The following is a 27,598-nucleotide window of genomic DNA, read 5'->3' as shown; positions in this document are numbered from 1 at the left end:
CATGGGAACCATACCGCCCATCACACTCCCACCAGTGCTCCCGCCCTGCATCAGCTTCCCAGTGTTAAATTCCTGACCTGTGCAATGGCACTCTGCAGGGCTCAGACAAGTGCCTTCACCAGGCAGGGAGGAGGACTGGGAAAAGCCACCCTGTTGAAGTCCAGCCAGATACAAGTCCACACAACAGGTTCTGCATGCGTTTGTGTCATACAGACATTTATACTAAATACACATTTTCTATGTGTCATGTATGTATATGTAACTATATACATATGCAGTGTATACTTATACTGATATATGTAAAAGCTATCCCATGACAGCAACCCCAGCATCACATCTATTACTTCCCATGAAAAGTGTACAGCTGTGTAATTATACATAGCAGCTTTACAGCACTCAGCTATATAAAGTGACTGACACAATCCTGCTGCTGCTGTTGGTTATGTTGCAGCTAGGCTGCGATATAATAATTTACGAAAAATCAAATGCTGTCTCTGCACTAATGTTAACCTTAGCTGACCACAAGAATTTCAACTGAAGGACACAAAACAGGCTCATTTTACCCTACACGGGCAACAAGGAATACGCCCATTTAAACTGCATCCTGTACAAACTCAAGTGACTTACTAAAAACTTTCTCCAAGGAACTGGGAGATCTTAATTTGTTCAAATCATTACTGAAGAGATTAACTTTTCAGATAAACAGCTTTAGAAACCAGCGTATTTTCTGAGCTCCAGAAACTACACTTTATTTAAACTAAATTTCAAGGAGTTTAAAGCAGGAAATTAGCCCTCAGCAGCCCAGCATTCATCTTCAGCATCGAGAGGACAAATTAAAAACAAAACCAAATAGCCCTCCTTGCCAAGGAACATAATTATGCTGTCTTATTGCTGTTTTGCTAAAATAATTTAATTAGCAGCCTTCAGATACAGGAAGGAATTTATGCTACATCAGGAAAAGAAGGGCTTGGGGGGTGAATTGTACACACTGTTCTGGCATACCAGGAACATGAGTGTTGAATTCTTCCAGTAAAAACTATCGGGCCAAAGCTGGATTGGCACACCAGAACTATGCAATTTTTTTGACCCAAAGGAAGGGGAAAATAAAAAAAAAGGCACCAGGTCATCCAACACTTGCATACTCTTAACTACAAGTAGGAAGAAACAGAGCAGCTGAAGAGCGGTGCTGAGGTATAATAGGTGAAGTGGAGATTGTGCTTTCCCGCACATGCGCAAATTAAAATTCCAAAACCACACCAGTCCCCGTCTTTCATTATGTTCTGATCTTGTGGGCACTGACATTTGTTATTAGGGAATCCCAGAACTGAGGCTTTTATAGGTACCTATTTAGGCCAATTCCTCCAGGCTACTCCGTGAGACAGCGTATTTGATTCCTGCAATAAAGTTTTAGTCTAGGCTAATTCCACCACGTTTCCTCTTTTAGATAGGAAGCCTGCTTACAGCAGGACTGCACTCTAGATCTCCAGGATAACAGAGGCCTCTGCAGAAAAAGTATTACCCTTTCCTGAAGCTGGTTGTTTCGCATGGCTTACTGCCTATAGTGCTTAACTGCTCATCAGTAACAAGCACAAGGACCCTATGCAAGCAAGATTCTGTGCCTTTGTAAATCCTTTTCATGAAAGCTCTTGGACCATCAAATCAGTAGAGTGCTATCCACATCCCCAGTTCAAATTTATCACTAGTGTACAAGTAACTAGCTACTGAACAAGAAACTGAATTACAGTTCAGCCTTTAAGTCCCTGGAATTCAGGAATAAACTGCTTTCAACCCCTTTTCAGATATTAACTGTCCTAATCAGTACACAGGCATTTCAACAGCTCTCCAGTCTATTTTAGCCATATAAAAATAATTTTTCAGAGCCAAACTGTACTTTAATTTCACCAGAATAATCCACCCGTGGATAAGATAAGCCAAGACTAAATGAACTGGAAGGGTTTGAAACACTAGTTAAGATTAGCTAAAAATATCGCCATGATGCATAAACCCAAATAGAAACCTGCTCCATCTCCCAGGGCAGTATCAATTCTGCAGACCCAACAGGTGTAAAAAATAATTCATCTTTGTCACTAAACTCCACGAAAATGCAGGAGGGAGAAAAGAGCTGTTGACAGAGTAGGGGCCATTTGTATATAAATGATTCCACATAGCAAATCAGATTTAAAGGTGTCAGGGTACAGAGCCATCAAAAGCCAGTCCCTTCACCCAGAGATTTCCAGTGATCCTAGAAATTCAATACTGCAGAGTTTGTCCCTATATCTTATGTGCAAAGTGCTTCGGCCATCTGAAAAAGGCTTTGAAACTCAGCCCACACTGAAAGACAAGCCTTCCCTGAAAACACAGTTTTCAAGTAGGAAACTAGTTAGACAGTGCTGGGTACAAAGATCATATTTGTTTTGACTTAGTTCCTCAAATCCTTTGAACACCAGTTCAGAGCACATTCTCTGTAAAACACTCATGAGAAACTGGCATGCTCATTCAAGCACATATTGATGAACTGCTATTTACAACTACTGTCATTTAAGGACATTTTTATTACAAATGGTAGGATTTGTAATAACAGACACCACAAGATCGTTGAGCAGCTAAGAGCTGCTGAATAAACAAGGGTAACACGAGTGATTTTTCCCCACTGTTTCCCATTTGAACTGCAGAGGCTCAGCCCAGCAAAGTAAATTGCTTGTTTCCTGTCAGCCTCCAACCTCTGCATCTGTGTTCTGGATGGCAGCAGGGAAGGGAATTCAAGGGTAGTTTCTTTTGTTATTTGAATAAGCAAATGCAGATAAAACAACCATTTCAAATGGACAAATCCTTCCTAAGCAAATTTTCTTGGAGCCTTCATACAATAAAGATTTATTTTCCAGGCTCTATCCCTCCCTCCCCGACCCCCAAGAGTCCTCCATGCCACAGGGCAAGTTGAGCCCCAGTGTCTGTAATTAATGGCTTTGTCTGAAGGTTGTGGGTTGGACACAGCATAACAGATATCCAGATGCAGGAAAAGAAGCAAATGCACTTACTCGAGAGATAGACAGAGGCACATTGAAATCCTTGCCCCCTTGAAGCCTGAAACCCCAGGGAGCCGGCCCAACCAAAGACACGCTGTAGTTGCTCATGATGTTTAGTATTCAAGGACCAAATCCAACTGATGCCTGCAGAAGAGGATTAGAGTTTTAATTTAAAGATGATAAAAACAAAAGGCACTGTCTGCAATTTTGAAAGCCTTCTTTCTTTGGCTGTATTCCCCTCCTCGCAAAACAGCCAAAAAGCCCACACCAGGTCTGTCATGACTTGTGCTTTTATTTCTCATATGTTGTTTCCCTCCATAGCTTAGGAAGAAACATAACTTGGAAAACTGCTGCTGCCAAGATGTTTGACAACTACTTTTTACTAACAAAACACTGCGTGGGGCAGGGGGGGTAAAAACACTCACCATTAAAGCTCAGCTTAAAAAAGTCAATATTGAGGCAAGCATGAATTGATAGCATCCCTTAAACCCAAGTATGGAAGACATTAGCACTACTGGCACATTCATTTCTAACAAAATTACTATCATATGCTGCCATGTCATCAGCTCTAAGCTTATTTCTAAACACAACAATGTCAAAGCATCACAACTTTGCAGTTAATCAGAAAAAAATAAAATCCCTGTGACTTTTTTATTTTTATAGCATAGCTTCATAGTGGCAGAACAATGTCACAGACAAGACAGATATTAAAACCAACCCTCAAAATGAAAGCTGTGAACTAAAGCAAAATATCCACAGCCACGACTCAATGCTGAGGAAGCAAAACCCAAGCATCTCCCCTTCCACAAATGTGGGCAACAAATTACCTTTAAAAGGCAACTGAGATACTGAAGTGCTGTTCAGCGTCAAAGATAAGGGCTTCGGTTCCACCTCAGATAAGTAATGTTACAATGACATCTTAGGTAGTGGATGCCGTCTATTTTTGTATAGTTGAAGCCCAGCAGGAGCACACCAGGGCGGGCTGGTGTAAGACTACACCGGGGCACAGCCAGATTCCATACTCATATAGGGACATTTAAGGTGGACCTTCAGCCAAGCAGCAGCAGGCGGCTGCAAACCCCACCGAACTCTGAAAAGTCCGGTTTTAGCTGTTCATACGCTGCAGGGGGGCCGCGTTAGTTTCTCAGAGACGGCAGATTTTTCCAAATGCAGCCCACCCACAAGAAGCATGAGAGCAGGGCTGTCGCACAGCCCCCATCGGTGCAGGGATGCCACTCCTCAAGAAAGCCATCCACAACGCACGGTTCTGGGTTCACGTCCCAGAGCAGCAGAGATCCCCTGCTCCGACTTGTTTCTAAATCAGTGAACTTTATTCATACCCACGGCCACTCAGGTAACCAGAGCAGGGCTACTGGCATTAGGCAGCACAAGATTTATATATTAGGAAGCAGAATCTGGAGCTTGTACCAGAGGTGCCCGGGGAACTGGACCATTCCCAACCTGCCCCTGCCTGCTGGCATCCAGCAAAGGGGCAGCTCTGACCCCAGGCGCTGACTCAACCCACCCTTAAAAGCCTCAACAAGCACCAGTGTACAGAAGGGGAAACACAAAAGACAGAGCTCTCCCGTGGCTAAAGAGGAAGAAAAGCTCTCGCCAAGTTTGAGCTAGGATTCTTAGGGGGCTTGCTCACCACTAAAGCGAGAACTAAGCTGTTTAATTGCCTTGCGCACAGAATTCTTTTAAAAAGAGGATCTAAATTACTCAAATATTTCTTTCTGCATAAAAATACAAATTGTTTTCACTCCCGCTAAATAAAATCCACTGCAGTGACAGGTCACTGTAAATTATGAGACTGCAGAAAAGGAAGACACATCTAGTGACCAGCACACAGTGCAGTTGTTCCACACAGGAGAGAAGGCTTTACCTGTCAATAGAAACTAAAGCACTTGTGTGGCTTTTTCTTCTAACTGAGCAACAGCTAGTTACAATTACAGACCCAGGAAAAAGATTAAATTATATTAGGAATGGATACCATTCTTTTTCATTTGTAGCAACTAGAAATAGGAGGGAAGAGACTGCACGCTGAAATATCGTGCATCCCACTCAGCATCACTCATCTTTCCTTTCTCACTCCCTTAATTCTGATACGTCTTCATCTCCAGCCTGACAGATACACCAGGAAGGAACGGCAGACAAAGAAGACCCGTTCAAAGTTTTATTTAACAAATTTCTTAAAATGTGCCATGCAAACAGCTAAAGGAAAACACTGCAAACCACCAACTTCGCTTCACGTGGGGAGGACTGTGCAAACAAATCAGCCAAGGGTGAAATTGTGCAACTTTCCTTTAGACGATCAAACGCTTGGTGGACCTGCGTCTGGAAGGGGGAATTTCAAATCCCCCGCAGGAACGCCGGCCCGCAGCACTGCCGGCCAGGGCACAGAGCTGCCCGGCCCCGCAGCGGCCAGCGGGGCCTTCCTGCCCCCGGGGCGGCTGTGCCGGAGGAAGCGGCGGGGGCAGCGCCAGCACAAGCGCCCGTACACTCGGCACCCCTTTGCCCACCTCTCCGGGACGAGGAGCCTCCACGGCCACCGCTGGCTGGGGACCAGGCACCCCCCAGGAGCGCTAGGTCTCGGCTCCAGGCGCTCCCACAGCCCCAGCAGCTCCGGGGGCAGCCGGCGCGCAGCCCCGCGGGTGCCGCAAAGCCCGGGGAGCGGGGCACACCGGAGCCCTGCGCCCGAGCAGCCCTGCGGGCTGAGGGCGAGGAGCCCCGCAGGTGTCCCGCAGCCCCGGCTCCTCGAGGCGCTGCCCCAGGGCCGGGCTGCGCCCCCGCCGCACCCCGGCCGCACCCCGGCACCCCGGCACCCCGGCCGGGCGCTCCGCAACCAAGAAAAGCTGCGCGCCCCGCTTACAGAAGTTAAATGAAAATAAGCACTGAGGAGCTTTACAAACCGCGCCCAGCCTGCTGACTTTTTGCCCAGTTCTCCCCCCTTTTTTTTTCCTTTCCGCCGCCCCGGCACTCACCCGGCGGTGCGGCTCAGCGCGGAGAGGCGAGGACACCGCGACGCGTCTGCGAGGCGGCAGCTCCGTCCCCCGCTCTTGTTTTCACTTCCGTCTCCCGCCGCTCCTCCCCTGGCCCGGCCCGGCCCAGCCCTGCCCTGCCCGGCCGAGCCCTGCCCGGCCGCCACGGAACGGGGCTGCGGAGCGGGGCAGGGGCCGGAAAGGCGGCGAGCCCGTGCGGTGCCCAGGTTTGCGGTGTTGTTTTGTTTTGAACAGGGAAACGCTCACTTTCAGCCCGCTGTGATTTGCGCACACGCAGCTCCAGGCGCACCTGTGAAGCGCGAGGGCGAGCGGGAAGGGGCCGCTCCCCGTGTGCCGCTCCGGCCCCCGCCCTGAGGGAAGGGGCTGCAGTGCCGGGCGGGGATGGGGAAAGCTGCGGGGGCAGCCTGAGGCAGGGCCGGAGACCCTACGGAAAGAGGGAGTTTGGTTGATTTAATGTGGAGTAGCGTGAGGAGTGACAGGGATGTACTCGCCCCCTGAGGACATCAAAGTGGGGAACGGCACCGAGGCAGAAGAGCTGTTGGAGCTTACAGAGAAAGCTGGCACAAGAACAAACAGGTAGAGAGTAGCCATGCATAAATTCAGCTCTGAAATTAGAAGGGAGCCGCCAGAAAGTAAGATTTCTGGCACAGCCTCGCTGTAGGAGTGGGTGTATGAAATGAACGAGGTTGTAAGGGGATGCCTGATCAGATTGCTATAGGACTAATTATTTAACACGGAGACTGTCCAGCTGGGAATCCGTGAGCCTGGAGCGGGGCAGGCTGGCTGGGAGAGCATTGCTGGGCCTGCCAGCGCCAGCCACTGCCACTGCCTTGGCGGAGGCAGGAACAGGGCGAAGATGCACCAGAGATGCTTCAAAGTCACAGGCAGCTGCACCTCACAGCTTGGTGAGGCTTGAGGTTCCTGCCAAACTTCACATTAAGAAGTCACTACAAGTAAAAATGGCTGTGAAAGAAATGTGCATCTAGTAAATGGTACCATTATCAGTACAGATCAAAGGATTTTAGTCCCCTCTTCAAGCATGGATTTACTGTGGAGGAGTGCAGAAGAAAGCTTTAAATTCTTATTTATCACCATGCAACACAACACACATTCCTCATAATGGACGGCCCTGTCTCACCCCTCTGGCCCCAGAGCACTGTCCTTTGCTTTGTCACCTGCACAGCCTTGAGCCTGAATTTGGCCCTGCTGTGCCCATTGCTCTCATAGGCTACCCCAAATGGGAGCCCTCAGGCTGGAGCTGATGCTGAGTTAGGAGACCCATGCCCTAGGTGCACATGAAACCAGGGCCTGTCCAGTCCTCTGAGCCCTGGCTCAATGAACCTCAACAAGGGTATTTTAATAGTGTCCCACTGAGCTGTGTGTTTTCTCACTTGCCATGACTAGGACAAATGCACTTCAAACAGCATCCCAAAAAGAAAAGCAGCTAAACCCCCCACTACTGTAGCCAAACCACTGTTTCAGAAATCTTTTTTCTGTAGTCTGCTCTTTTCCTATTAAGTCTCTCCAATCAGGCAAAACTAAAAATCCCTGTTACGCAAACAGACTCTCACATGATTTCAATTCATGGAGGTAAAAATTACCCAGCACAGGGATTTTTCATTGTGTCACAAGGGCTGTAGGTCACTCTCATGCTGTTTTATTTATTAGAGTAGAAAGAGCTCCGGGACTCTACTCCTCAGTGTGACTCACGTGATATCTCCAGTGTCAGTGTGCCCTTGTGCTGACTGCTTAGGTAGCAATCTGCTCTCAGCTCACCAGAGCACACAGCCTGTGGTCCTGCTTGATTTTTCCCTTTGCCATGTTAGTGAAAAACATCCTTTTCCACTTCAGTTCTCCCAAAGCCTTCAGCTTTTCCTGTTGGAGGAGCAGCTTGCACATGCAGCATCTCAAGACAGTGTTACTTTAACTCATCATGACTGAAGAAGAACTTGCAGAGAGACATTTGCTGGTTGGTGTTGCAGCAGGTTTCACACCCGGCAAGCCTGCATGCAATCTGCACCATACCCACCTATTGCAGCAAGGCCAGTGCCACTCCCAGCTCAAAGCTGGTAGTCTCATCTTTAAGTCCATCATCACTTTGCCGTGGCATGAGCAGTTTGTAACAAATTAATCTGTTTCCCTTTGCCTCCGGAGACCGAGCACAGAAATAGAGGCAACTCATTAGCTCAAGATCGCCCCATTCTTGGTCACTTTTCAAATAATCTCCTCATTGAGAAAAAAAGCTTTTCATTAAAGATGAATAGTGAAATTGGAGATAGTAAGTTGAGCAAGAAACCTCAGCAGCAGCTAGAACTGTGGCCTGCCTGTTCTTCCTACCACTACCGGATTTTAAACAGAGCTTGCATTTTTCCCTCTGAACAAGGAAGGAAGGAGTCTGGAAATTAATTAAATGCAGTAGTCAGCTAGCCATGTAGATACAGCCTATCTCAGAATTACTCAGGCACTTAAGTCTCGTTTAAATGCTAATGAAATGCCTTAGGTGTCAGGTAATGGGCACTGCAAAACCGACAGAGAATATCACCTGCGGTGGTGAAGTACAAAAAAGTACTTGTAAATGGAAAAAGTAGCCCATAAATTATGAACAGATTAACAATGCTCAGTCGAATTATTCTTAATTAAGCAGCACTTAATGTAACATTACCTTTCTGTGTGCTAAGGCATTGAACTACAAGCTGTGCTTTTACTGCACTGCTACTTTCACTTTTGCTTTTCTTCCAGAAGTAAAGCTAATGCAAATATTTACACTCAGCGTATAACTGGTGTTCAGCACAAAGTAACCCTCTCTCTAAAGAGGTTAATATGAATATCATCTAGAGCCTAACAGCTTATTTCCAGTTCCAAGATAACTTTGTGGCCAAAAAATGCAATAAATTAGATATGTTCTATGTGTTTCTGAGAGGCAGGGACTGCAGTCAGCTTTTGACAGGGCAAGCTGTTACACTTTGGTCACAGTGGAGCCCAAACCACCTAAAACTGGTATCACAGAAGAACTTCTATTTTTCTGTTTATTTGGTATTTTGTGGTTTTGTTGGTTGTTTGTTTTGTTCCATTTTTCTTTCTCCTGTCCCTCTTTTGGAAAGATACCCAGGGCTGAATTGCATCCTCTCTCATACATCGTGTCTATCACAGTAAGTCCAGTTAGCCCAAAGACTTGTTTGCATGGGAGGAGCCATGTGGTTGGGCACAGAGTGGCTGGCAGGGGGTTCAGGATCCAGCCAGCTGCGCAGCTGCACCCACCCAGTTCACTTTGGCTCGGACAGCTTTGTCAGCCAACAAAAACTCCATGGGCAAGTTTACTCTTACTTCCCACCTTTTTTTTTTCCTCTCCCCTCTTAGAGCCTTGTTCTCCCTCCAGCTGTGCTGACCATCTTCACTTGTCATCAGCCCATTTTCACACTGAGCATGTTTTCCTGTGTTATTTCTTCTGTAGCTGTCTTCCTCTCTGACAGCAGTTCACTCCCTATCTTGGTGATCAAGAAAGCTTTTAAGCCTGTGGCTTTCATCAGATTGAAAAGTTAACAGTGTTGATGTTCCCACTCTAGCCGTTGAAGTTCTTAATGTTATAAATGGATAGTTAGTCTTTTTTGTACCCTGATTTCTTCTTTATTTTAGCTAATCAAGCCTTCTTTAGTTTTTCTTTATTACCGCTTTTCTTCATAAAGAGAAAGTAATGTTGATTAATAACATACTCCTTATTTACAGTGTCTCTAGAATCCTGGTGAATTGCATAAACAGAGGAAATAAGCGTATGTTATTACTGGACTCCTTTGTAGTGACTGAGCAGACACATCAGAGGCTGGTCATTCCTAGCTCTAAGCTAGGAGTATCTGTTTTGTTCCCTCCTTCTTAGGTAAAAGAAGGACCACCTATGTGGATGCCACAGGTTAAACATTTCCACCAACGAAACAGCAACTAAACCTCTTCAGGTAACACAGCTAACCTTTTCAGAAGCTTAAGGTTATCTACTTATCTCATTAAACCTGGCCCATTTTAGGGACTGAAATCAATCTGAAGCTTCTGAGAACATCACAGCCTGAACAGCTTCATCCTTAGCCCTGCTGTGAGGCATTAGCCTCATTTTACAGATGGTGACCAGAGGCAATAAACATTTATACATGCAAGGATTCAACTGTCAAAGAATTGAAACCAGTTCTTCCAAATTCCTTCACAGCTACTAACAACTAACTACTGGATTACTCTACCCCAGGCTGACATAGCCCTTTTTGCTTCTTCAAATGGAGCAATACATGGGAAGAAAAAAGGAGGGGGGAAAAAAAGAATCAGACTTCACATTTACCATTCTTGACAGAGTCAAGCAAGTTAGAGGAGTAATGCCTTCAGTCATCCCTGTTCTTACCTCTTGAAGCTAGCTGCCTGCCTTAATTTCCTTTTCCTTAACGGCAGGGAATGGTTAATGCAGAAACCTGTGGCTTGGTGTGGTTTAATTACAGTCCATCAGCTGTGCAGGAAGGGCTTGCTGAGTGATGTGTTTGAGATTCATGAATACCAATTAAAGAGGGTTTGGCAGGTAAACAGCCAAACTTTCAGAGTGATCCTTGCAGTTATTTATATTAATTAATGCCACGGGAGAGGAGGTGCAGCTTTGCCTATAGACTTGTGTGTAACAGATTGCCTTGGCGAGGGAGGGCACGGGTGCAAGCTGCAGCATGAAGAGCCTGGCAGGTCGGGAGCAGCCCGGCACAGGGGTTTGAACAGGCAGCACAGGAGGGGAGCAGGCAGCTCCCCTGCATTATTCCTGCCAGCACCACTCACTCACAAAAGCACAGCCTTTTTGCAGGGTCTGTTCTGCTGTTCAGCCTGGGCACTCAGCAGATGCCATTTGGGGGTTCATCACCACAACCTCTTATCATCCTCAGGTCAAAGCACTTCAGCCAGTTCACATAACTGAACTGGTACAAAAATGAACGTCATCCAAACTAGTGACATCTCAGTGCATCGACAGGTCTAACAATACATTTACAAGTGTATGGAAATAAATTAAGGGAAAAAAAATCAACATATCTTTCCTGTTACGTTGATTTAGCTGCCCTGGATTTTATAACTGCTTGGGTAAAGCCATACAAAACCTGTGCATATAGGGAAACCTCTCTAGGCCTTTGTAACCACCTCCAGAGTTGTTTGGGGTTTTTTTCCCCAGAGAAACACAAAATAGGCATGAGAGCAGTTCATGCCTGCAGCTCAAGGTCTGAGAACACGTCCAGGAGATCTTATTTTAACTGCTGCCCACAGAAAATATTGTATCAACTAATAGCCATTCCCACAGTAAATAAAATACATCTAAACTTTACTGACAGAGGAGAACGGGGAGAAAAAAAGAAGCAGCCAGCAGAGAAGCTTATATTTATACACGTTAAGAATTTGAACCAAACTTGTGCACTCCAGTGTCATGTTTAGATGTGAATTATTTTGCGATGATTTATTTGTGAAAACACCGGTTCCTTGTTGACTTTGCAAGGTTGGCTGCCACATAGATGTGGGTGTCACCCCCAGAAGACTGAAACCTGCATTGTGCCGATATTTTTGGCTGAAATGCTGTACATAAATCAAGACGAGCAAGAGGGACAGAAGGGACCACAGGTATGTAGAAGCATCCCTCACTGTCAGAAACTATTGTGCCCTCCCTGGATGGATCCAGGAGTCACACAAACTGAAGTATCATCAAGCCTGAACCTTTTCCTTCTGAAATGCTACAGCATTTCTTCCCAATTGAATTTACATCTTAGAAGTCCTTGTGCTTTTCTGGTCCCAGCTGTTCCCATCGGAAGGCTGTTCTTGCCCCTGTTTGTTTTAATGGCCAGCAACCTGCATCTTATTTCCAGACTAAGTTTAGTCACATATGGGTTTAAATAGTTCTTCTCCCTCACTGACTCCTGGGTATTTTTAGAGGGAAACCATATCCCCTGTCAACCTTCATTTTCCTGGGCTGAACAAGTTGAGATTGCCTTGGCCTCCATTTGTAAGGAAAGATCATGGCATTCCTGGTGATCTCAGTAGCCCTTCCTTACACCTGTTCAGATTTGTATTTTCCATGGGCATGAGACATCAAAATCATACGTAGTGTCCTAAGGACACCTTATTGATGTCATCTTCTGTCATGGATTTAGTGTTTCCACAGGAAACCTCTTGACTGACATGTCCCAGAATGACATTTCCCTTTCCAAAGAAAATCATGATGGTGCTCCAGAGGTGCTAGAGAATTGCACAGTTGATTAATTTTTTTTCTGTTTTTTTCCATTTTCAGTTTACTCATAAATGTTATCCATATGTGTGCTTTTGTTATCTATGCTTCTGAATTCAACTCCGTTACATTGTTGTTCTTCCCATAACATTGTTCAGATCTTCCTCCCTCCTGATAGGGCCTCCCAACTTTTGTCATCCACAAATGTCATTAGCAAACTTGCACACTCTGTGCCTAGTTTACTGATGAAAACATTAAGCAGGAAAGATTTCAAGACCTTTTGATTTTAAAACCATACATTTATATAATTATGTACAAATATGTAAACAAACTCCATTAACTACCTTTCTGCCTGGTACTTTTTGTTGCAGTCTTCTCTGCTGCAGTCTTCCTGCTCACCTTGCATAAAAATGATGGTTTTGGCAGTGTAAGGATTGAAGGAGGACATCAAATGCTGTCCTGAAGCCCAGATGAATGAAATCTGACACATTGCCTTTGTTTATAATCTCAGTGACAGGACAGCTGTGAGGTTAGTCTGACACAGGCTGCCCTTGGCAAGCACAAGAAGCCGTGCTGGGAGGAAAGTGCAGAAGTGCGGCAAGCTCTGTCTGGAGAGATGTTCAGGCCGGAGCCACAGGAGCCAAAGGCTGCTCAGAGGTCTGAGTGAAGATGGAAACAGAGAGAGCCAGTATTAAATTACAGGGACTTTTCACAATGCCTTAGACACAAAACATTATCGTGCCAATATTCGCAAGGCAGCAGAAGCAGAGAAGTTAGCAGTGTCATAGAATCGTAGACTAGTTTGGTTGGAAGGGATCTTAAAAGGTCATCTAGTCCAACTCCCCTGCAATGAACGGGAGCATCTTCAACTAAATCAGGTTGCTCAGAACTCTGTTTCAAAATGGGATAGGGAACAAAAGAAAGAGGGAAAAAACAATATTTTAGAGTTTAAGGCTGTTAAAGCGAGGGTAAAATACTCTCTTAGACAATTTAAGGAAAGAGGAAAAGAAAGAAAAAGCTGTTGTTGAAGTATTTCTCATCCATGCTTCCTATCAGCAAGGTGGTCACCTAACATGGATAAATCAAAACTATGGATATCTGGGTTATTCTCTGAGCTTATTTACTATACCCACATATGGAAAAAATGTTTCCTGTAGAGGTCTGGCTATATATAAACAACTGCAAGTGAAGCAGGGCCTAATGCAATTGGCTTTACAAGCTGCCTGTCCACAGCATCTGTGCAGCTACAGGTGGGACATGGAGTCACATTAATCAATCTAGGGTTAAACAGGAGCTGACAGTACTTTGGAGGAACATGAAGTGCCTGCAACCTATTAGCTAGGCACAGGCCTGCACTTTCCCTCTCTCTGCATGAGAGCCACCCTCCAAAGGACAGTGATACAATCCTCTTACTCTCTAAGCTTTCACTCTGCAGAATACATGAGAGTGACAGAACACTGACATCAATCACTTTAGGCGTGGTGTACGTGTTGAAATGTGTGACACAGGTTGCACAGCGGTACCTACAGTGTCTGTGCTAAATGACAAAAAAATATATTGAGAGACTAGGTAAAGAAATAGCTAAAAAACTGGTGGAAGGAGAAAACAGTGAAAATGAGAGGGAGAAGAGTGAAAAGTTTTAGCCACTACCTATTGCATCTAAACTCAAATTGTTTCTAAAAATAAAAAAGAAGAAAGCTGGTAGGAAATGTTGAGGCCAGAAAGCTTTTAGCAAGCAAAGGGCCATGCTGGTGCCCAGCGTAACACTGAGCCTTCAGACCTCCAGGACTGAATCTTACAGCCATGTCCTAATGCCACTGCTCAGCTCCATCTCAGCTTGACCAAAACTTCAAAGCCTATTAAAATCAAGTAGAAACTTTCTGTGGCTCGGGCTCCTAAGTTTAAAATTGGCACTGGACTTTGTCTCGCATTTCGCCTCTTCCCCAGCCCTGTAGCTCGATACCCCTCGTTAGCCTGCTCAGGATGGTTTCTGTCCATCTCTCTGGAGAACATTTGTCACCCAGGACTGCTCCAGCCCCTGCTTACTTCGTGGAGAAGGAATTTTGGCAGCAATTAGCTGAAGTGAGTTTCGGGACCTTCAGCCTGTTTGTTTGACCTCTGGAAGTAGGTGGCTAATTCAAGGACAATGGAAGCTGTCGCGTTACCTGTTTCCAACATGAAATCAATCAGGGGAGAGCGGGAGTGAAGTCAGCCTTTCTGTTTTGATAAGAGGGTGTCCAAAGATCCCTGGAATGAGTGGAACTCCAGCAGCCACTCGGGCACAGGGCCGCCTGCTATTTATACACCCGGGGGCAGGGCTGGGGAACAAAGTGGTTCTTCTGCTCCTGTTTTATTTTTATTTGCCTGAAACTGAAGGGGAAGGGCACAGCTCACAGCTTTTATCATCCAGAAGTATGCATGGGCAATTTGAATTGTTTTTTTCCCCTTATAGTGAAAAAAAAAAATTACCAGTATAGCCTTATGTCATATATATATTTATTTATTTATATCATATTCTACATAATATATCATATATATTATCATTAGATGTCTAAATATTGTTTCAACTTTCAAAAACAGACTATCTCTAAAGACAACCTTTAAGCAAATGGAAAATGAATCCAGTATCGCATGTGTAATGATGATGTACCTGGTCTGTGCTCCAGATGTCAGGAAACAGCAGATGGCTTCACTCACAAACTGGGTGCCTTAATGACACAGAGGGATGGGGATATCAAAGTAGGATGGAGAGACACAAGGCACACACCAGTTCATATTTTATATGGCAAAAGTCAAAGTAATGGCGTTCTTGTAGAGTTTAATTCATGTGCAGAACTATGCTTGAAATTCAGTTATACACATATTTGTGCTAAGCCCCTTTGGAAGCAGATCCAAGTCATCCCAATGTTTGGAATTTTTTAAACCAGTTGGAGACCTAAGTTAGTCATTGCAGTGTTTTTTTGCCTTTGAGGAAGGGAGCAGTAGCGCTTAATTTAGTTTAGAAGTGCCCTTTTCCTGTTGACAGAGATAAGCCCCAAGAGAGCCTCATCCAATTTTCCCGTGCTAAACATGACAGAAAAGAGTCTTTGGGGAAAGAAGTCCAGCACAAGACCCTGGGGAACACTAATTGCAAGCTTATTTTAAGCATCTTGCATGTTCTGAATAGTTTACAAGGCTGTTCCAGTTGCTGAGAAGTCAGAAGTCTTGGTAATAAAGACCCCTGGGAAACTGATCCATCAGTTTTACAAGTTTACAGTGCTGCTGGAGAAGGGCCAGTGAGCTGGTCCCTGGAAATGAATGAAATATTTCTCTATTACCTCATATAGCTTGCAACACCATAGTAGCTGAGTAACTTGCAAGTGTTACTGCATTCATCCTTGCAGTATCTGAATAATCCGGGGAAATGCAAGTAGAAGCAGCTATAAAAATATCTCCACCTCTCTTTTGTGGGCAGGGTTTCCACCACTCCTAGCAGGGGAAAGTCTTGAAAAGCTTCCCTCCAAGGGGCACAACCACATCCTAAGCATGGACCCTGTTCCTCCCCCCACCCCAGCCTGCTCCAGGCCTCTGCAAACGGGGCAGCAATGCTCACCTAACCTCAGTTCGTTTCTCACTGGACTAGTCAGTGGATTATGACAATTTTCTGTGAAGACAAAGGCACATACAAGAATTACCAGATTAGCCTCTATGGGCTGGTTTCCCTCATCCCACAAACCTTTGGGACTGAGACATGAACCCAACATGTTGGCAAATGACACTTAGGAGCCATAGGTGCTTTACATTAATAGCTACATGACCTATAACTTAGGCCTTCTCATAGATTATTGCCATTATGCTATTTTTAACATTAGCAGTAACTGGGTATATATCTGTGTTTTCAAACAAAAGCATGGCTCCAGCCCAGAGACTCTTTGCAAAACAATTTGCTGCTCCTTCCCCCTCCACCTCCTCTTTTCCTTTCCTCTCCACCCATAAAGTTCACATCCAAATTCAGTTATCTCTGTTTATCTGAAAGGAAGTGCCAAAGAAAAAAAAATAATTGATGATAGATTTAAGAAAATAATACATCATGTATGCAGTACATGCACACCATAAAATATTTTACAATGCCATAATCCAAAATATGTGCTAGGAGTACACTAATCAGACTTATTTCAAAATAGCTGCTTAGAAGAAAAAAAATACGAGAAGTGCTGATTGCAAACAGAGAGAACCGAGCACATTTTCCATGTCTCACCAAAACTTTTGCAAAAAATTGATTCTAACCATCTCTATTTATGAGAGGGGAAAACAGCTTGAGAAATTACTTTTTTCCATCTTGCACAAATCAGAACTTGACTTGAGAAACAATACACCCTGTCCTGCAGCATTAACCTTACAGCCTCGGGCACTCAGCTTGAAATGCCTCACAAAGCAAACAAACTCTTCTGGAGAGAACCACCTCCTTATCTATTCGAAGAGAAAGGAAGAGGTAAAGGATGAGTGATGGCAGGAAGCTCACATTTCATTCCAGTGACGAATTTTGACCAGCTTTTCATTCCTTGCACTGGAGATGCAAGTGCTTAAGAGGACCACAAAGACAGGGATGAGTGTACACAGCTCCTTTTAAGGAGTAGGGAAGCTCTTTTTGGCAAATAAACGTGTTTCCACTGTTGCTCAGTCATCAGGATCACCAGACAGAGGGTGTGGGCTTATGGTTTTTTCTTTTTTTGGGTCTGTCTAGCCAGAGAGTTTTGCATAACTTCCTCCACCCTGTTTCACTGATCTTTCTGCAAGGATTTGAGCAGTTCATCTGCATAGTGTTCTGTCTGACCTGCCCAGTGATTTCCTAGGAAGTCAGGAATGCACTATGTAGGTGCACAACGAATCCAGGGGCTGGGACAGGTCCCTGTGTTGCCAGGGACAGCTCTCATCCTAAGAGCCAGCTAGTGAGGCCGAAGCAAGGTGGGCACACCAAACTGTGGCTGCCAAAACTGGGGACATCTCTAGCAGGCAGGGATTGTAGTCAGTCACTTGAGATCCTGTTAGTAAGGTCTGACTTAAGAGCAAATATGTGGGGAAAATGGTGAGCTTAACAGCCATATATAGTTACTGCAAACCCTGAAATATGCAGGACTGCAAGTAAGTTTTTCATATGATGGAGGTAGATACAGATGTGAATGAAAACTATGAAGCATATTGGCAAAAAAATGGTGCTGTCGGACTCACTCCACAGCTCTCCTGGACACGTACAAGAGTCCCTTTGCTAGACTGCAGAAATGAAATAGATTTTATCTCCCTAAATTTCAGGAAAGCAACAGATCTAGGACTGCCTAGGTAAGCTATAAAACAAACAGCAAGAAAAGAGGATGGCTACAAAAAGAAAAAAAAAAAAAAAAAAAAGGTTAAATCCTCCAAAACTAGGAATTTCAAAGAAATGAATAACTGTAAAAGCATTGAGAAGGGATGTATGGGACTGCGGAAGGGCTTCTTGCAAAGTTACTCAGAGTAAATTTTGAAGCAGAAAGTATTGGATGTCCCATTGGCTGTGCTAATGCCAAAAATCTGTTTTCTTCTTTTTGATGATAAATAACCTTAGGGGGGTTTTCCTATCCCAGGGAGAGGGCGGAATAAATTAAGGGTGGAAGTTGGCCGCCTTGCAAGACTGAAATCTTGGAGCAAACTCTAGAGCAGCTGGGACAAGGCAACCTCACTGATGCTTCTGGATGGTGTTTAGTCTTTTTACAAAGGACTGAGAAATATGAGCAGAATAGGAAAGTAGCAAACAAAGCTGTGCAACAAAAGTTGCCTTGCTGTAGAAAAAAATCACGTGTAAAGAAAATGTATGAATAATTTTATATTATCACTTCATTTTTAAAAAGTGTGATATTGAACATAATCTTTAATCCTTGAAACATTTGAAATATCAGGAATAAATTACTAGTTTATGGCCTTTTGCTCTTCCCTATATCTTTGGAAAGTATCAATGTCTCTAGCTAAGGACAAGATACAGGATGTATCATTCCAGTAGCGATCATTCTTCACACTCAGCTTTATTCCAATGGATACAAACCTCTCTTGACCTTAGATAAATTAAAAGAAAGAACTAAAACAAGCAGGAGGTTTAATAAAAGTAACATTGCATCAGGTGCACAAACTTCCTGGAACGGCTAAAATTTACAGATGGAGTCATGGATTTTGGCAGAGCACTGGCATGTTTTGATGAGGTCACCAAAGGTGTAAAGTGACTGCAAAACACGTATTTGATTATCTCTTAGATTTATAGAGGATTTGCTTGCTTGGAAAGAATTTTTAGAATGATTGGCATACACAATTTGTGTAAGCTAACGGTGTTGGGATTTTATATACAATTCTATTTATATACAAACTGGGGGGAGTTCTGCTTCTTGATCTAAGCTCCCACGTAGGCAGGGGGTGCGAGTCTCCATTTGCTGCCTGCACGTTTGTTTGGACAGAACTCCAATGCAAGTGCCAAAAGATCCCACAGCACAAGGGCAGCATTTTACTCCCACTGTAGACTGTCAGAGACCCAGTCAACAACCAGCATGGCAGTAATGGAACTGCTCTACTGAGAAACAGCACAGGCCAGCAAGAAACTGAGCAAGATTTATTAGCAGCCTTTATGTAATGGACGCAGAAAACTTTGTGTACTCTTGTTCTAATAATAGCCTCGCAGTGACGAAGGGGATTTAATGGAAAGATAGCTGCAGACCCTTCGTGCTTTAAAAAACATCTCACCATCTCTGAGTGTCTATTTCTTTGCTTGTCCTCATCTTCCACTCAAAGCTATGTTTTGGCCATGTACATGTGCATCCGCAAATTCCCTGAGGCTTAGAGTGAAAGCAAGGAAAGGTATTTGCTGTAAGATGTAAAGGGGGCAGGGTGGAGTTACTCTGATGACATTAAGTTATGAACCCTCCTCCAGAGAACAATGTTCTCTTCCCAAGGTCTTGCCCCCAGCCACTGAGGTGAAAAAAAGCTCACCTGGTGATAAAAAGGATTGAACAAAATCCTCCCTTTTGCCATAGCTGTTCCTCAAAATTTGATCTTGAGCACCTTCAAATGGAGCTAACCGCTTTGTTCACTCTGCAGATGAGTAAAGCCACTCCAAAAGGAACAACTCCAGAATATCTCAGCAGGAACAGAGGAAAAATGGCAAAGGACTGAACACAAACACTTCCCACTTTAGAAGCAAGGATTGCTTACTAGAAAAATGCTAAGAAAGAAGACCATGTCATAGAGCTTTTGGGCTTTTAAATTTTGTTTTTATGTGCTAAAGAGTTTCACAAGGATGGAAACAGCATATGGAGGGAAAGGGAAACAGACTGAAGATAGGGAAGCAGATGAGGATCAGAGAAATGAAGCTGTGGAGAAGATGACAGGGGGTTTGTCGGTGAATTTTTTGGATTCACTCCACTGTCTGTTGCTCTCCAACTGAGGCAGCTAAGTGACAGGCAGCCCTGTCATCCATGTACGTAGATAGTTCAGAACAATAGAGATAAATAAATTAAAAGTTCATTTCAACTGAATTTAAAGGGGAAGAATGCAGCTGAGAAAAGGCTGAGCTAATGCATCCCATAGGTCCACAATAGTTTTTGTGTATGTCTTGTTTTAAGAGAGACGTGCAAGGCCCATTGTTAGTTAAGGGCTATTTTGAGGGCTGGATCAGAGCTGAGATATGGACAAAGAGCTGAAGAATGACCAGCTCTACGACAGAGGACAAAACATAAAGAGGGAAGTGTGATTTTTTTCCAACCCCTCCTCCAGAAGCACTGACCTTCTTCCTAGGTTTACTCAGTGTTTAGTTGGAGTCATTTTGAGGACCACATTGCCCACCTTCCCTGTGGCTTTGTGAGGCACAGCCAGCGCTCAGCAGCGCGTGTGGCTGAGAGTTACCACCTACAGCCATTCTGGCTGGGAAGGTGAAGCAGACTGTGGAGAAACATCTGTTTCTTCATCAGATTGGGAGATAGAAAAAACTCTCAGAGTGGTCAAGCATTGGAATAGGCTGCCCAGTGAGGTGGTGGAGTCACCATCCCTGGAGGTGTTTGAGAGGCATCTGGTGTTAGGTGATGGTTTTGTGGTTATGGGATTACAGTGGCAGTGCTGGGTGGATGGTTGAGCTTGGTGATCTAAAGGTCTCTTCCAACCCTGATGATTCTATGATTTGGTGAAAAACTGCTGTTTAGAAACCATTTTAGTTAGGAAGTAGCTACAGAAACTGGATCCTAACTGCAGAGCATGACACAGGATCACGACAGCTAGCGCTGTTTTACGTGACAGTTCTTTTCCTGACAGGGCTGGCTCAAAAACAGTTTCTCCACTTAATAGTAATAGAAAGCTGTTTCATAATTTCCAGCTCTTTAAGCCGTATTTTGCTATTTATGGCACAATTCTCTCCCACAGATGCTGCCATCTTCTCTGCTTACAGCTAATTCCTTAAGCACCACAATTTCCTGAATGGCTTCTTCAGTTTTTTGTTTTCTTTTCCAAAGGATAAGTGTATTCTTGCTGTCTAATCCAGGATTCACACCACTCAGCAAAGGGGATCTGGACTTGGCCATACATCTACTTTTTAGACTCTGTGAAGAGAGTCTGCTTTAATTTCATAGATGCTATATTAGATTTTATGTTCAGTATAGACTGTAGTTTTATAGCCGCTACCACTGGAGCCACACTTCTTTTACAGCAGGGATCTGAGGTATTGCCAAAGCTGGCAAGGGAGGCAAAAGGGTTTTCTTTTAGCCCAGGATCCACATTCATTTGTGAAATGTGATGTTATAGAGCTTTATGAGCTGAAATTATGGCTAGACTGTGTGGGTGCCAGGATTTGCAAGTCTCTAGTGCCATTACAGCTGTCACCTGCAAGAACTGAACAGAAGATTTGGAGCATCTGTTTGGCAAGTTTATTCCCTAAACACAAACAGATGAAACTCCCTCATTCCTAGCACCTCCAAGAGTAGATCTCAAAAAATAATATAAAAATTCTAGCCACCTAAAATATATTGGAAAAAACTCTTCTCTTTAGTATTAATAATTCACATATGTTCAGGAAAAGAAGTGGAAAATAGATAAAAAGGATTCTCACTTTTTGGAGTTTGCCTCTTTCTGGCTGCCACATCCATCCTTGTAACCGTGGCACTGAAAATGACCAGGAGGGAGAGAAAAAGAGAAAGCCACTTTTTTCATTCTAGACAATGATTCTATCTCCTTTTGGTCAAAACAAGACCCTTTTTTCCTCCAAGGCTTGGAGGACTCAGTAGAGGACAGTGAAGTCATAACAGAGGCAAAAGCAGGGGTTTTTCCCTGCCTGAGGAGTTTAACATACTTGAAAGTTGTTGGAGGATCTTCAGCCCCTTACATTTTTCCCTGTTCTCCTTGTAATTTTTATGTTTGGGAGGTTTTTTTGTTTAATTTTAAAATCATTTTTCTAGTGGGTTCCCTGCCCTCTTTGGGGACAGGAAGTTTCTCTTGGACCAGGAGGCTGAGTTGTACACCAGGTACACTGCTGTTCACATCTCAACAGCAGAAAACAGTCTCTCTGAACAAGAAAGTGATTCCCATTTTATTTTAGGGACACTGTGGGGAAAGATTTGTGCTGAGAGGAAGAGAAAGCGCAACAGAGAAGAGAAGAGAAAAAAACCCTCAGTAAGATCTAACTGATAACTAAAAAACAAATAAAGGAAAAATTCTATTTCACTTGGTATTTTAATAATGTTTTCATTCTTCATAAAAGTGGGCTTTAAAAAATAGTCTTAAAAATCAAGCCTAATCCTGACATGATTTTTACTGGACAACCTGAAGCCTTGCCTAGACTTGTCTGAGACAGGGATTTCAGAGACTCGTCCTGGCTTTCCTATAAAAACTCATCAGGATCCTGGGAAGCTAGATCCCGGGAAGCATTGGCTGTAGGTTCTCAAATGCGTGTGTTACTCCTGGGACAAGAAACCTCACTGATGACACCTAGTGTTTTCCCAAATCCCAGGAGAGAAGGCTCCTCTGAGGGATACCCAAGGGGCCTCTCCTCCCGCCGGCTCTGCTAATAAAAACCACTGGAGGTGCAAGAAGTGGTTTATACTGATCTTCAGCAGAAGAAATGGGCTTCTGGCTGTGGGTGTATAATGAGCCTAAGAACAGAAGCTTCTCTTTTTACCAGTTTGATAAAGCAGCTCTAATGAATTTAACAGTGGCCACTTTTAGTAGCAGATATACAACTGTGTTTCCTGACACAGCTATTCCTATTTAGCATCTGTACAATGGCACAGTGGGAAAAAAAAATTGGAGTCAGACTTTTCAGCTGATATAAAGCCCTCGACATCAACATATATAGTATGAAGTCCAAAATCACAGCTAGGAAAAATATGGATTGGAGGCAAGTCCGTCATACAGGAATCCTGCTGCTTCCTGCCAAGTGACAAGTGGGAGGTTTTGCTGGCTGTGAGGAGCATGGTGTAAAGAGTCAGACATCTTTGTTGCCATTTCCCCATTTTGGGCAGGCAGAAAATCAGCCAAAACATTTGAGAGGATCATGAAAGAATGAAAGAGTGAATGAGTTTTCCCAAATCTCTTAATCCTCAGATACCAACCCAAACAATCAGAACCAGTCACATGTATTGCAAAAGGCCAGTATCCAGACTAATTCCGTCAGAGTTACAGACAGTGGATAAAGTTTTAAAAGCTTCTTATTATTTTCTTTAAGCAAAAAATAATAAAAAAAAACCCCAACATGTTTTTAAAGCATAAGAGAGGAACATTAACACTAAGACTAACTGAGACGGGAAGAGGGCAAAGTTGCATTTGTCATGCCCTGTTGCACACAGAATCCTGTAAAATTCAGCCTCTGTCTGCAGATCCTGAAGTCAAATGGACAAAGGTGCAGAATTCACACATGGGAATGCAGATACTGAGAATAAATCAGCAGAGACATTTGAATAGAGGTCCAAGGCTGGCAGAGCAATGCATTGGCACAGGCTCTATTTAACAAATGAATCCTCAGGGCAGCATATTTCTGGGAAAGCTTTTGGTCGTTCCTTTCTCACCACTCCCCTGCACCCCAAATGAAGCGATGACTGAGTATTTACAGCCTGGCTGTGTCAGAGGGTTGACAGTCCTGCTGATTTAAAGCACAGTTCTACTAGGAAAAGTGGCTCTGTGAATGATAACCTCATGGCTTTCTATTTATTGCATCTCACTGATTTCCAGTTCATTTGAACTGGAAAAAAGAATACAAATAACTCAGCTAGGTTGGGTTCTTTCAGGTTTATCTGTCAATGGCAATTAACAACACATGAGTCAAGCTCTGTCTTTCCATAGCTGAGCAAACAAAAGCTGAAAGGTTCAGTGTAGCTTTTCTACTTCTGCCACTTAAATGAAGAAATGCCTCCCTCCAGAGTACAGCTCCCCTTTGGCAGCCAGATGCCCTGAAACCTTTCTCCTAAAAGGAGAGGCTCCAGCATCTCCCCTCCCAGATAGCAGAGGAAGGAGAAGGGGATGCTGTACTGCTTATTTCTTGCTCGTTGTAGAGAAAAGTGAACTTGAGGCACAATTGTAGTGACTGTTCCCCTCTACTGTTTTTCCTTAGCTCACCTCCCTGCCCAAAACTGCTGTACACTTGAAATGCCCATTGTTCTTTCACCTTAGCCCTACTCGACTAGCTACATATATTGCATGGCAACATAAATCACTAATAATTCCATCAAAGTAGGTGAAAGCATGCCAGCAGAAAGAAAAAGAAAAAAAAAAACAGTCTAATTTTTTTCCCCTATTAATCTGGCCCATGTGTTCTCCATTTTCTTTTCCATTAGGCAAATAGCCATTGAGTATTCAATGCTGTATATAAAATATTGCAAAAACATAACCAAGCAGCTCAGTTCAGCTGCTCAAATCATGCAAGGCCATCAGTATTTTAAGACTGTCTCTCAATTTGCTCTTGATCACATTCTGAGGGGGGCTAAGATTTCATGCACCAGGACCAGAGCTGGACACAGATGGGCCTCAAAATTTTTGTTTGTTTTTTCTTTTATTCCATTTTTGCACAAAACACCTAAATGCAGAAAACTGTTCTGAATAGATTTTTCGACTTGGGGTCTTTTTACCATCAAAGTGAAAAGCCTGGATTTCCTGTTGCACTCTTTCCTTCTGCTCACCCTGTTCACTCTGCTACACCCCGAGATCCTTTTCCATCAGTTTGCTTTGTTATACTGCAGCTTTTCAAAATTTGACTATGTCAAAGCAAAAGGAAAAATGAAAAAAGGGAGAACTGCCAAGTCATAGATGCAGTTAACTATTACCTTCAGTGAGGAAGCATGGAAAACAAGAATGCATTTTAAGATGTAAATACTTCCTTTAGAACTACTTCATGAGAACTGAGAGACAGTTAATCCATTTAAAGCAAAGCTTTAACATATTTAAGGAATCTCAGCTCTGCTTTCTCACAGGGAGCTGAACTCAGACTTTGACCTCCAGTTCCTCCATCTCTCAGCTTTAGGTAACAGATGGGATTGTGGAGGGACTCTTGAAGCAATATTTACTAGTCAAAAATGGAAAATAAAGGGGTTCTGGCAATCCCCAAGGAATCCCATTGTTTCTCTTTGGGCAATATGTTTTCATATATGTATAGATATATGTATATATATATATATATATATTTTTTTTTTTTTTTAAATGAGATTCACCTTGAAAGAGCTCAGTGCAGAACCAGCAATTTTATTTTCACTTTTCCTTGCTTATGCTCACTTTGCATTTAGGTTTCTCCTGCAGGTCAGAGAACGTGAAACTAGGAATAGAGAGACAAGCAGCACTTCAAAAATGTCTGGTTTTAGAAGCCCCATTGCTCTTCAATTAGCACATAGCTCTTCTCTTAATAAACTCCCTTGTGTCTCTGGACACAGCCAATGGTGATTTGCATTCTCTCCCACAAAAGATAGTGAAAGCAATTAGTGGAAAAGTGAGTAACTATTATTAATAGTTACATTTTCTGCCTGCGCTGCCAGGGCCAGTGGGGCTGTAACAACCAGCAGCTCACAGTAAAATGACCTACAGCAAGCTGCTCAGCCAGACAGAGCACCAGGGAGAAATCAATCCCTCTAACAGATTCTCCCTCATTGCATCAGTCAAGCTTATGTAGAAACATGCAGCATTTAAAGGCCACATTAGCAGACACATCCTTAGACTGCTGCAGAGATGATGTCTGCAGTCACACTATCTGCCCCCTCAGATTTACCTGGTCTTTTCACTTGTTCTTTGCAGTATACTTGAAGGATTTTTTGCTTGACTGAAACATTCCATTATTTAGTTCTTATAGGAAACAAAAAACATTATCAGATTCAGAGCTCTTTCTTTGCAAGAGTCCCCTCACAGGCCCAATTAATAAGGGGAAGCAAAATCATTCAGGTGTTGCCCGATGTTAACTTGAGACACCTGCCATGGTGGCAAAGCTGAGCAGAAGAGTGGCTGAAAGAAGGGCTGAAAGCAACTGTGAATTATTTTCCAAGTTACCCTGCTGTGCCAGTTTTAGGCAGTTTTCATCCTGCCTCCTGTTAATCTGCACTTGCTTCTTCCCTACTGTGTTCCTGCTCGCTGCTCTCTTCTGTGCAATCTTCCAGCTTTCAGCCTCAACACTAAAATGTTCTCTCACTTCTTGGTCCATACATTTCCTGCTTTAAAATGCCAACACCTCTGCTTTTGCCCACAAAACAGTGTACTTCTACTATACAATAGCTTTTAGCTATACCATAGCTTTCAGTTCCTTTGCATATTCATCTTGAAAATTAAATTTTAGCAGGCAATGATCCCTGCTACTTTTCCCCTGGACCAGGCTTTGCCAGACACTTTCTCATTATGTCACTTGGATTCAATTTCACTTTCCTTCAGACTAAATATTGCCACAGATACCTAATACTTTCACTCTGCTGTATAAAAATAGAGAGACCTTTCATCCACTTTTTTTTTTTTCAGTTCTAGCACTGTTCATGTGCAATACGACAGAAACTTTTGCTGCCAGCGTTTCTGGTTTCTCCCCAAACTCCCAACCAATTGGTTGCATTCAGACAGCTGGAGTCTAGCCCTGTGTTATTAATGTGAGGAGAAGTGTTTCCATTCACCCTAGTGCCCAGGAGCTGGATGTAGCCCCTGCACACCTGAAATCCAAGAACACCCCTGTGGCATGTGGCACAGGACATTCCAGGAGCTGCAGGCCATGGCCTCCTTTTTAATGGGCTTGTTTCCTTTCAGTGCTTTAGAGCAGCAGGAGAATAAAAGGTTATATTTGTAAAAAATATCACTGCTTCAAATTGCAGTAACATATGTGGCTTTTCCCGATATATCGCCACTGAAGGGCTTTACAGCTTCCCTTGCCCATTACCTATAAACCAGCCTCCTTGCTTCCACTGCCTCCCTCTTTGGCTGCTAGTGGAATTGGGAAAAACTGGTTTTACTGGCAAAAAACCCCATAAAGTAGGTGTGGAGACACCCGTGATGAATACTGTGTAGAGAGGGGCTCAGTGGGACATTGATATTGAGGCATGACACTAAATCCCTAAATTAATCTTGAGGAATTGAAGAAATACCTGAAAGACTCTTGATGTGGAAAAGAAGCGACTAAACTCCAGGCGCTTCCTGCCTGCCTTTGCAGACAGCCACCTGATGCATGGCTGGGTGCATTTTGGGCCATAGCAGCGTGAAAGCACCCAGGATGCATCCAGCTACAGGAGCTGAAGTTAGTGATTGAAAGGCTTTTCTAGGTGCATTTTCTGTGCAAAACACTTTTCCTCGATAGAGGCGGCAGCAGCAGGGTGGAGGCAATCACCACAAGGTTTGACAGTCTGTTCAAACACAAGTCCTCCTCCCCAAAGGTAAATGACCCTCTTTTACTCACCTCACAGTCTTCTCGTGGGGCTACAGCAGATGCTGTGATACCAATGTAGCCACAGCAGCAGCACCTAGCTGTAAGCATTAGCCAGAAAGAGCAGCCTGTGGAAAAGAGGTGCTGTAAGATAGCCCATTACTTCATGGAATGGATTCCAGGAAAACACGTTACATTTTGATTACGGGTATTCAGAGCGGGAACTGCTAGTACGGCACTTGAGATAAGGAAGAGGCCAGATAGACCTAAATAGCAAAGCTTGGTATGACTTCTTATGTAATTGTCAGCTCCCCATCACCATGAGGTCTGCGTGTCTCAGGCAGCTAAAAATAGAGCAGCTTCCCCTTGCCTTTCTCACCCTCCAGCCTGTGTGAGGAAGGACCTGACTCACTCACTTGTGTTTGGGACAGCCCTCTGAGCCCCCGTGGGCTTTCCTTTCAAAGGCAATATAAGAATAATATTGACTTTCTAAGAGTATTTTTAGAATAGG

At 43.8% G+C, this 27,598-nt stretch overlaps 1 protein-coding gene across 11 annotated transcripts in view; it reads right to left on the bottom strand.

Annotated features, from left to right (window-relative positions):
• The window catches only part of PDLIM5 (PDZ and LIM domain 5), a 146,799-nt gene extending 119,602 nt beyond the window's left edge, over positions 1 to 27,197 (bottom strand). For 8 of the 11 annotated variants that reach the window (XM_069013090.1, XM_069013096.1, XM_069013094.1 and 5 more), the window contains exons 1-2: positions 6,008 to 6,111; positions 3,036 to 3,167 (exon numbers count right to left, since the gene is read on the bottom strand). In XM_069013090.1, the coding sequence (XP_068869191.1) occupies positions 3,036 to 3,131 (96 nt within the window). In that variant the 5' untranslated portion in view covers positions 3,132 to 3,167; positions 6,008 to 6,111. Of the gene's footprint in view, positions 1 to 3,035; positions 3,168 to 3,741; positions 3,811 to 3,850; positions 3,934 to 6,007; positions 6,112 to 27,120 lie in introns of those variants that run through there. The other 3 variants (XM_069013092.1, XM_069013091.1, XM_069013093.1) reach the window with 3 other exon arrangements.
• Between the last annotated feature and the right edge of the window lie 401 nt (positions 27,198 to 27,598).

This window comes from Aphelocoma coerulescens, chromosome 4, assembly GCF_041296385.1.
Source record: "Aphelocoma coerulescens isolate FSJ_1873_10779 chromosome 4, UR_Acoe_1.0, whole genome shotgun sequence".
Taxonomy (NCBI): Eukaryota; Metazoa; Chordata; class Aves; order Passeriformes; family Corvidae; genus Aphelocoma; species Aphelocoma coerulescens.
The sequence above is the reverse complement of the archived record's forward strand: the minus strand, read 5'-3'. Positions and strand labels throughout refer to the sequence as shown.